The sequence below is a fragment of the Gekko japonicus genome, unplaced genomic scaffold (genome assembly GCF_001447785.1).
Source record: "Gekko japonicus isolate JY-2015 unplaced genomic scaffold, Gekko_japonicus_V1.1 scaffold210, whole genome shotgun sequence".
NCBI classification, from domain to species: Eukaryota; Metazoa; Chordata; class Lepidosauria; order Squamata; family Gekkonidae; genus Gekko; species Gekko japonicus.
In genome coordinates, this window is record NW_015168658.1 from 1,174,000 (window position 1) to 1,184,990 (window position 10,991).

Sequence of the window (10,991 nt, forward strand, 5' to 3'; positions counted from 1 at the left end):
TGCTGGTTTGGATAGCTAGGAGTGGGGGGGGGGGGTGGAACGTGCAGATCTGTCCTCGCAGAGGAGGGAGAGCTTGTACCTGAATAAACCTTGGTCTTAAAGGTGCCACTGGACTGTTTTGGACCGGGGAGCTTGGGGGGGGGGGAAATCTCTGCAAATTACCTGGCTGCTTCTTGCTCTGACTGAGGGATGCTGGGAGCAGGGGGCGGGGCTTGTTGCATGTGCCCGCCCCCTGGTCTCTTTACTGCCGGAGCTCCGCTCCTGTGCGCTCCCACAGGAAATGACCCCTGATTGATGATGATAAATCAGCTAGCCCGATCTCAGAAGCTAAGCAGGGTCGACCCTGGTTAGTCCTTGGATGGGAGACCGGCAAGGCAGTCCAGGGTTGCTTTGCAGAGGCAGGGAAGGGCAAAGCATCTCTGAGCGTCTCTTGCCTGGAAGAACCTGTGTGGTCGCCCTAAGTCAGCTCTGATTCGATGGCGAAGAAAAAAAACTATATCGTGGGCAGGTGTTTTGGTAGCTTTTTAAAAATTACTTAACGCTCAAGGCCAGCGTGGCCACTTACCCGTCCCTCCCGAACCCCTTGAGTAAATTGGAACCTGCTTTGTGACTCGCATGCCGCAGTGGTGCCAACGTGTCTCTTTAACGCGCAGGTCGCTCAACGGATCCCCGCGGAGCATGGAGGGCCAGTCCCCCTTATATCTCCACTCCTCCAAGTGCAGTTCCTGCGGCTCGCAGTCCCCCCAGCATTCAGAGATGTGCCTTCACACCCCCGGCTCGAACTTTGGAGAAGAGATGGGGGAAACGCGGTCGGAATACTCCGATTCCAGTTGTGGTGAGTCTCGCCGGACCCCTCCCTTGTTCCGCTCCGTTGCCAGTGTCTTTCTCTCTCTCTCTCTCTCTCTCTCTCTCTTCCTGCCCTCCCCGCCATATAGAGGTGCCAACAAGCCGGGCTCTGGTTTCAGGTAGAATCTACAGTGGGGTCCGTTTCTTCCGACTGCCTCCGTTTTACGTAGAGGCAGCCTTAATACTCGCGCTTCGTTTTCCGCTCTGTCTCAGATTTCTGCTTGGCTGCTTGGCTTTGGGAGCCAGTTTGGTGTTGCGGTTAGGAGCGCGGACTCTAATCCGGGAGAACCGGGTTTGATTCCCCATGCCTCCACTCGCAGCTGCTGGTGTGACCTTGGGTCAGTCACAAGTTCTCACAGAGCTGTTCTCCCACGAGCAGTCCTCGAAAGAGCTCTCTCAGCCCCGCCTGCCTCACAGGGTGTCTGTTGTGGGGAGGGGAAGGGAAAGGAGCTTGTAAGCCGCTCTGAGACTCCTTCGGGTAGTGAAGGGCCATGGGGCATAAATCCAATCTCTCCTTCTTCAGACTTCTGCAATCCCAAACCTACTGCATTGGCTATTGAATGTCCTGATTGGTTGATTGTACCGACTCACTGTGTGTACACTCATGAGCACACATGAAGCTGCCCTATACTGAATCAGACCCTCAGTCCATCAAAGTCAGTATCGCCTACTCAGACCGGCAGCTGCTCTCCAGGGTCTCAGGCGGAGGTCTTTCCCATCACCTCCTGCTTGGTCCTTTCAACTGGAGATGCTGCCGGGGACTGAACCTGGGACCTCCTGCATGCCAGGTAGAGGCTCTTCCACTGAGCCACAGTCCCTCTTTACAGCTCTCCAGGGTCTCAGGCAGAGGTCTTTCCCATCACCTATTGCCTGGTCCTTTGGACTGGAGGTGCTGGGGATTGAACCTGGGACCTTCTGCATGCCAGGCAGAGGCTCTTCCACTGAGCCACGGCCCCTCTTTACAGCTCTCCAGGGTCTCAGGCCGAGGTCTTTCCCATTACCTACTGCCTGGTCCTTTCAACTGGAGGTCCTGGGGATTGAACCTGGGACTTTCTGCATGCCGAGCAGATGCTCTGCCTCTTAACCACGGAGTCACTCCCCTGAATCCGCCTTGAGTCTCAGTAGGGTTGCCAGGTCTGGGTTGGAAAATACCCGGAGACTTTGGGGGTGGAGCGGGGAGAGGGTGGGGTTTGGGGAGGGGAGGGGCCTCCGCAGGGTCCAGCGTCATGGAGTCCACCCTTCAGAGCAGCCCTTTTCTCCAGGGGAGCTGACCTGTGTCAGTCGTAAAAGCGGAAGATCTCCAGGCCCCACCTGGAGGCTGGCAACCCTAAGTCTCAGTGGAAGAGGTGGCCTGCCGATGATGTCAGTAAATCAATGGCTGTAGTTTTTGTCCAAAGTCTTCAACTCATTTGCAGATTTTCAAGCTTCCAAACCTTCCATTTTTTTTTAATCCCTGGGTTCTGGCCTCAGCGGCGGAACCTAGCATGTCTTTTTCTCAGGTCTGCCAACCTATTGCCATTTGTAGGGATTCAAAATTTGACGTCCGGATGCACAGATTGCAGAAGTAGAACTCCTCCCCTTTTAATCTTAAGGACGGGAACGGGACACCGGGTTCCGCTTCCAAGCCGGGAGCGTCTTGGCCGGGGCTCTTTCCGATAGATCACAGGGTGCTGTACAAACCGTTCTTGCAGGGCAGGCTGCGCCTTGGCGACTAGCCGCCACGGCTGTGCAGATTGCCACTGGCCCCGAGTGCCACGTCCGTAATTCTGTAGGGTGTTCTTTTGGGGGTTCACCTGGAACCCTGGCTTGGGGAGCCCCCCTGGCCCGGAGCAGCGTTGTGGCCCTCCTTTCCGTGTGTTTTCCGGGCTCGCTCATCTCACGCCCCCGTCCCCTCCTCTTCCCCCCCCTCTGTCTCCCGACAGAAAACGGGACCTTTTTCTGCAACGAGTGTGACTGCAGGTTTTCGGAAGAGGACTCTCTCAAGAGACACTCCCTCCAAATGCACAGTGACAAGCCCTACAAGTGCGACCGCTGCCAGGCCTCCTTCCGCTACAAGGGGAACCTAGCCAGCCACAAAACCGTCCATACAGGTACTGCCACCACCTGGTGGAAAAAGGCATCTCGGTTTGGCCCATCGGGATGCGCTGGGGCCCAGAAAGCTGTGTGTGGCCAGAGGCACAGAGGGGCAGTGTTCCCCTCTAACCCGAGTTAGCGTGAGCCAGCTCACAGGTTTTTAGCCTCCGGCTCGCATGTTTTTGTCTCAGCTCAGGAAGGGATGGCTCCAGAGCAAACTAATTGATGCAGCCGCCAAATCGCTCGCTCGCCACTTTCATGCCAGGAGCTCACGAAGTGGAATTTTTGCTCACATGGATGCCACAGCTTAGAGGGAGCATCGGTCCTGGGTTCAGATCCAGCGTTTTCCCATCTGTAAATTGGGCCTCTGTCTTCCCATCTGTAGATGGGGAGCAGTGCCTGTCTCACAGTGAGGAGGAGATCTCTTGGAAGATGTGTGTACTGGCAAATCGAGACAAATTTGCCAATCCTTGTCTCTGTGCCCACCTTTTCTCGCCTCTCCTTGTGCTGTTCGGAGGGCCGAGAAACATCCCCTCAGACGCTAGTTTAGCCCATCTCCAGGTGGCACCTGGAGACCTCCTGCTATTACAGTTGGTCTCCTGGCAACCAAGATCAGTTCCCCTGGAGAAAATGGCTGCTTTGGCGGGTGGACTCCGTGGCCGTATCTCCTGCTGTGGTCCCTCCCCTCCCCAAACCCCGCCCCCTCAGGCTCCACCCCCCCACCCAGACCTGTACACCCTATCACAGGCCCACTTTGCCCTGCTCAGCCAGTTGGTCCAATGGGAGCAGCGGTGGGCGGGTTCAGTCGGCCCTTGGTGGCCATCCTGAGAGGGTCTGGAGATGCGCTCTCCGGGGGGTGGGGGACGCTCAGCTTAGCCTTGCATCTGCTCATGGAGGGGGAAGAAAGCGGATCGTGTCCCTGCCGTGTAAAGCTTTTTCCTTCCCCCTTCTGTTTCGTAAAGCACCCTGTGATCTATGGCAAAGGGCAAGATCTCTCATCCCCAGTCTTGCTTGGTCAAACGATGAGGCTGGAAGTCCCCCCCCCCCCCCCCCCAGCCAAAGACTTTCATCTCGGCCACTGACTCTCTGGGAGGCTGGTGGGAAAACCCTCTCTGCGCTAGGGACAAACAGGCCTACTGGTTTACAGTGTTTGTAAGGGTTACGGGCCCTGACCCAGATCTCAGAAGCTAGGCAGGGTCGGACCTGGTTAGTCCTTGGATGGGACACCTCCAAGGAAGTCCGGGGTCGCCACGCAGAGGCAGGCAAGGGCAAAACCACCTCCGTTTGTCTCTCACCTCGAAAACCCTGCGGGGTCACTGTAAGTCAAGTGTGACTTGACAGAACTTTCCGCCACCCCAAGGGTTACATAGGGGAGGCACATGAAGAGCCAGTTTGGTGTCGTGGTTAAGTGTGCAGAGTCTAATCTGGGAGAACCGGGTTTGAGTCCCCACTGGATGACCTTGGGCAAGCCGTAGTTCTGATAAGAGCTGTCCTTGAAAAGAGCAGTTTCTGCCAAGAGCTCTCTCAGCCCCACTGACGTCACAGGGTGTCTGTTGTGGGGGGGGAGGAGGTTGTAAGCCGCTCTGAGACTCCTTTAGGTAGTGAAGGGAAGGGAGTGCCAGTTTGGTGTCGTGGTTAAGTGTGCAGAGTCTAATCTGGGAGAACCGGGTTTGAGTCCCCACTGGATGACCTTGGGCAAGCCGTAGTTCTGATAAGAGCTGTCCTTGAAAAGAGCAGTTTCTGCCAAGAGCTCTCTCAGCCCCACTGACGTCACAGGGTGTCTGTTGTGGGGGGGGAGGAGGTTGTAAGCCGCTCTGAGACTCCTTTAGGTAGTGAAGGGAAGGGAGTGCCAGTTTGGTGTCGTGGTTAAGTGTGCAGAGTCTAATCTGGGAGAACCGGGTTTGAGTCCCCACTGGATGACCTTGGGCAAGCCGTAGTTCTGATAAGAGCTGTCCTTGAAAAGAGCAGTTTCTGCCAAGAGCTCTCTCAGCCCCACTGACGTCACAGGGTGTCTGTTGTGGGGGGGGAGGAGGTTGTAAGCCGCTCTGAGACTCCTTTAGGTAGTGAAGGGAAGGGAGTGCCAGTTTGGTGTCGTGGTTAAGTGTGCAGAGTCTAATCTGGGAGAACCGGGTTTGAGTCCCCACTGGATGACCTTGGGCAAGCCGTAGTTCTGATAAGAGCTGTCCTTGAAAAGAGCAGTTTCTGCCAAGAGCTCTCTCAGCCCCACTGACGTCACAGGGTGTCTGTTGTGGGGGGGGAGGAGGTTGTAAGCCGCTCTGAGACTCATTCAGGTAGTGAAGGGTGGGGTATAAATCCAATCTCTTCTTCTTTAGGATCTGAGGGAGCACTGTAGAAGCCCTGTATTTGTTAGATAACAATTTAGCACATAGTGCGGCAATAGAAGGGTGTGTCATTTTTCCAGAGGTCCAGAGCTCTGTATATAGACAAGCAGTGAACGTCGGAGAACCGCTGGAAAAATTTTTTAATAGCTGAGCCAAATTTCATGGGCCTCTTGAAATTTTAATTTGAACTGGGCTTGTGTGCCATGCACAAAAAATAGATTCTCCCCCCCCCCCAAGACGGAAAAGAGACTGGGCTTACAAGAGTACAAGGGGGGGGGGGGTTGGACAGAAAGATGATAGACAGTTGATGAGAAGTAATCATGATGAATGCCCAGTTTGGTGTAGTGGTTAAGTGATTCCCCGCTCCTCCACTCGCAGCTGCTGGATGACCTTGGGCAAGCCATAGTTCTGTCAGAGCTGTTCTCTCAAGGACGATTCTGGAGGGAGCTCTCTCAGCCCCACCTGCCTCACAGGGTGTCTGTTGTGGGGAGGGGAAAGGAAAGGAGTTTGTAAGCCGCTCTGAGACTCCAAGTGACGGGCGGGGCATAAATCCACTCTCCTCTTCTTCTGAGCCTTCAGGGGGTCTAAATCCTGAGGACTAGAAACCTGGCCTGCTTTTTTTTTTAAGAGGAAGTTGGGTTACGAATGACCCACAAATCCCTCCTGCAACTTGCTGATCCTAAATACTTGTTGTGCAGTAAGTTGAGTTGAAATCAGGACACCCGTCTTGCGGGGGCGACACTGATAGTTCTGTATCGGTCTGTGACCAGTTCCTGGACAACAAAATCAGTTCTGGTTGGGCTTTGAGCTTCACAAGAGAGGAGCTTCTCCATTGTCGCTCCGGTGCTAAGCGGGCTGTGTTCCGTTTGTCCCTGCAGGCGAGAAACCCTACCGGTGCGGAATTTGCGGGGCCCAGTTCAACCGGCCGGCCAACCTGAAGACTCACACACGGATCCACTCCGGAGAGAAGCCGTACAAGTGCGAGACCTGTGGCGCGAGATTTGTCCAGGTTTGTGTGTGCGGATTTTAATACGCTGGAAAGGTGGAAGGGCTCATGCTGAATGTCCACCCTTCCGGACCTGTCTGCTGTGACTGGGTAGTAGAATCATAGAATCATAGAGTGGGGAGGGACCTCAAGGGTCATCTAGCCCAACCCCCTGCACAGTGCAGGAACACCAGCTCTGCATGTATCAAGTTCAGATTCTGGTCTCTTCAGTTAAAAGTCCTTCAAGTAGAGGGACTGGGGAAAGCCCATCTTGTAATAATGGTTTTAAATTATGGGCGGAAATAACTGGATATTAGGGGGGGGGGATATTACAGTAAGAGTAGTTCAACAGTGGAATTGACTGCCAGGGGAGGTGGTGAGATCCCCCTCACTGGCCGACTTCAAGCAGCGGCTGGACAAACATAAGAACATAAGAGAGGCCAATGTTGGATCAGGCCAATGGCCCATCTAGTCCAACACTCTTGTCACACAGTGGCCAAAAATACCAGGTGCCATCAGGAGGTCCACCAGTGGGGCCAGGACATTAGAAGCCCCTCCCCACTGTTGCTTCCCCCAAGCACCAAGAAGACAGAGCATCCCTTGCCCCAGACTGAGAGTTCCTATAAGAACATAAGAGAAGCCAATGTTGGATCAGGCCAATGGCCCATCCAGTCCAACACTCTGTGTCACACAGTGGCCAGAAATACCAGGGGCCACCAGGAGGTCCAGCAGTGGGGCCAGGGCTCCAGAAGACCTCCCACTGTCCCCCCCCTCCAAGCACCAAGAAGACAGAGCATCATTTGCCCCAGACATAACATAAGAGAAGCCAATGTTGGATCAGGCCAATGGCCCATCCAGTCCATCACTCTGTGTCACACAGGGGCCAAAAATACCAGGTGCCATCAGGAGGTCCACCAGTGGGGCCAGGGCTCCAGAAGACCTCCCACTGTTGCCCTCCAAGCGCCAATACAGAGCATCCCTTGCCCCAGACTGAGAGTTCCTATAAGAACATAAGAGAAGGCAGTGTTGGATCAGGCCAGTGGCCCATCCAGTCCAAATACCAGGTGCCCTCAGGAGGTCCAGCAGTGGGGCCAGGACACTAGGAGCCCTCCCACTGTTGCCCCCCCCCCCCCAAACACACCAAAAGAGCGAACATATATTTGCCCCAGACATAACATAAGAGAAGCCAATGTTGGATCAGTCCAACACTCTGTGTCACACAGTGGCCAAAAATAACAGGTGCCATCAGGAGGTCCATCAGTGGGGCCAGGACACTAGGAGCCCTCCCACTGTTCCCCCCCCCCCCAAAAAAAAACAAGAATACTGAACATCTCTTGCCCCAGACTGAGAGTTCCTATCTATAAGAACGTAAGAGAAGCCAATGAAAAGCGCCAGTTGAGGGTGGCCGGACCAGCAGAGGAGGCGGTCTGTTGCCCAGTGCAGGGGGTTAGCAGAGGTCTTTGTCTGGCCCACTGTGAGAAACAGGGTTCAGGGCTTATGGTATGACCCATCAGGGATTTTCTCAGGTCTTGCTGAAGCAACATGAGAGATCATGCATGGTCGGTATTGTCCACTCAAACTGGCAGCCTCTCTCCAGGGTCTCCGGCAGAGGTTTTTCACATCACCTGCCGCCTGGTCCTTTTTAACTGGAGATGCCGGGGATTGAACCTGGGACCTCCTGCATGCCAGGCAGAGGCTCTGCCACTGAGCCACAGCCCCTCTTTACAGCTCTCCAGGGTCTCAGGCGGAGGTCTTTCCCATCACCTCCTGCCTGGTCCTTTGCAACTGGAGATGCCGGGGATTGAACCTGGGACCTCCTGCATGCCAAGCAGAGGCTCTGCCACTGAGCCACGGCCCCTCCCCTGAAGGACAATCATATTCTCAGTGATCACCGCCGTTCTCAGTTTGTGAGTCCTGGCCGGAAAGCGGATGATGTGTTCTGAAATAACGGTGATATGAATACCTCTTCACAGCAGTTTGAGACGCTCAGTTTCAGAGGCAGGGAAACCCAATTCAGACTCTTCCTGCCATACTTAGATGTCTGTCTGTCCCCCCTGTTAGAAAGGTGGGGTCCCAGCTTTGCTTTCTGCAACCGCGTGTCTTGACAGCGCCGTTTCTCTGCTAGGTAGCGCACCTCCGCGCTCACGTGCTGATCCACACTGGCGAGAAGCCCTACCCGTGTGAAATTTGTGGGACGCGCTTCAGGCACCTCCAGACGCTCAAGAGTCATCTTCGGATCCATACCGGAGAGAAGCCGTACCATGTAAGTGACCCTTTCACGTTTTGCTTATTATTATTATTATTATTATCATTATCATTATCATTATCATTATTTTAAAAAACATATTTTAGAACATAAGAGAAGCCCATGTTGGATTAGGCCAATGGCCCATCTAGTCCCACACTCTTCTGTGTCACACAGTGGCCAGAAATACCAGGTGCCACCAGGAGGTCCAGCAGTGGGGCCATGATACTAGGAGCCCTCCCACTGTTGCCCCCCCCCCCCAAGCACCAAGAAGACAGAGCACCACTTGCCCCAGACCGAGAGTTCCTATCTATAAGAACATAAGAGAAGCCAATGTTGGATCAGGCCAATGGCCCATCTAGTCCAACAATCTGTGTCACACAGTAGCCAAAAATACCAGGTGGCATCAAGAGGTCCAGCAGTGGGGCCAGGACACTAGAAGCCCTCCCACTGCTGCCCCCCCTTCCAAGCACCAAGAATACAGTGCATCACTTGCCCCAGACTGAGAGTTCCTATAAGAACATAAGGGAAGGGAATGTTGGACCATGCCAAGCACCAAGAATATAGAGCATCACTAGCCCCAGACATAAGAACATAAGAGAAGCCAATGTTGGATCAGGCCAAAGGCCCATCCAGTCCAACACTCTGTGTCACACAGTGGCCAAAAATACCAGTTCTCTAGGGTCTCAGGCGGAGGTCTTTCCCATCACCTCCCACCTGGACCTTTTAACTGCTCAAGCAACGTGAGAGATCATGCATGGTCGGTATTGTCCACTCAAACTGGCAGCCTCTCTCCAGGGTCTCCGGCAGAGGTTTTTCACATCACCTGCCGCCTGGACCTTTTTAACTGGAGATGCCGGGGATTGAACCTGGGACCTTCTGCATGCCAAGCAGAGGCTCTTCCACTGAGTCACAGCCCCTCCTTACAGTTCTCTAGGGTCTCAGGCGGAGGTCTTTCCCATCACCTTCCACCTGGGCCTTTTAACTGGAGATGCCGGGGATTGAACCTGGGACCTTCTGCATGCCAAGCAGGCACTCTCCCACTAAGCCACAATTCCTCCCTATTATGTGGTTTGGTGCGGACTTGCACCAGCTCAGCTTTGGGGGGATTGGGAGTCTCCCCCAAAGAGTTTTGCACACCCCCCCACGGTATCTTTAATAAGGCACTTAAAAAAAAATCAGCTCTGTGTATATTAATACCTGCTCTCTCTTTCTCCCTTTCTCCGAAGTGTGAAAAGTGCAACCTGCATTTCCGCCACAAGAGTCAGCTCCGTCTCCATCTTCGTCAGAAGCACGGGGCCATCACGAACACGAAAGTGCAGTACCGTGTCTCAACATCAGAGGTCCCCCCAGAGCTCCCGAAGGCTTGCTGAAGACGGGCAGGGTTGCGGAGGGAGGCGGTGCAGAATTAGATGCGGTCAGGATAGGGGTGGGACAGACAGGGGGTTGTGTCCAAAGGATACTTATAACACTTTAAATAGAAAAGAAAAAAAAAACCTTTTTGTCACACAATGGAGTGCCTCTAGAAGCCCAGAATGCAGATAGGTGGAAAAGAAACATAAAATAAACGGGTTTTGTTTTAATTATTTTGTTTCCCAGTTATGTGAATCTTTAAAAACACATAGTCTGATCGATTGTGTGCGGGAGAGAGGTTGGAAAAGGCCTTTCTTTAAAAAGTCTGTGCGGTGGAGTGTCAAATGTTTTTAACCCTTCGCTGCCAGAAGATGAGGAATGTATATCATTTTACGGGAACAAATTTTTATTTCTTTTTATGCAAAGTTGTGTGTGTTTTTAACGAAAGAGAAAGAGGGGGGGGGGAAGAGATTGTATATGCTATTGAAAGAGCAGAGGGCTTTAACTTTTTAACCAAAGGTGAAGGAATCTACGGCAGAGTTGTACATATATAAATAGATATATATATAAATAAAATATATATATAAAATATAAACCTTTAAAAAAGATATATATTAAATATATATATATAAATATATATATAAAAATGCATTGAAGTCTCATGTTGGCCTCTGCTGGCAGATCGCTGACCTGAGAGTCTTTATTGTGTCGGAGCACTTAAGAAGATATTTTAAAGTATTGCATCTGTACTGGTGAGAAAATATTTTGTCTAAGAGCAATGAGTGTGTATTTGTATTTTTTTGAAAGTGAAGGTTTACAATTTACATTTTAAAAAAAAGTGTGTATTAAACCAACCAAGCTGCAGAAAGAATTCAAAATAATATAAAGTGTAATTATTATTATTATTATTTTTGTTCTAGTTTTCAGTCTGTATATATGTAAAATGTTGTGTTCTTTTTTGGGGGGTGTGTGTTATTTTTCATTTGTTTTCACAGTGCCTTTCTTTTTAACGTACGGACTAAATTAGAGCGCAGTTGGAGGTACGGTCTGATCTCGCGCAAAAGGAGGTCAGTTGCAAACTCCGGTTTGGAGAACTGTCTGTCTTGTTTTCTCTCCTTTTTTTTTTCTTTTTCTTTTTGGTCTTCTT

The 10,991-nt window shown here is 52.2% G+C and overlaps 1 protein-coding gene across 4 annotated transcripts in view; it reads left to right on the top strand.

Moving 5' to 3' along the window:
• The window catches only part of BCL6 (B-cell CLL/lymphoma 6), a 49,998-nt gene extending 39,622 nt beyond the window's left edge, over positions 1 to 10,376 (top strand). For 3 of the 4 annotated variants that reach the window (XM_015415233.1, XM_015415234.1, XM_015415235.1), the window contains exons 6-10: positions 654 to 835; positions 2,769 to 2,936; positions 6,140 to 6,270; positions 8,372 to 8,509; positions 9,721 to 10,376. In XM_015415233.1, the coding sequence (XP_015270719.1) occupies positions 654 to 835; positions 2,769 to 2,936; positions 6,140 to 6,270; positions 8,372 to 8,509; positions 9,721 to 9,864 (763 nt within the window). In that variant the 3' untranslated portion in view covers positions 9,865 to 10,376. The remainder of the gene's footprint in view (positions 1 to 653; positions 836 to 2,768; positions 2,937 to 6,139; positions 6,271 to 8,371; positions 8,510 to 9,720) is intronic. The other variant, XM_015415236.1, reaches the window with a different exon arrangement.
• Positions 10,377 to 10,991: the final 615 nt, after the last annotated feature.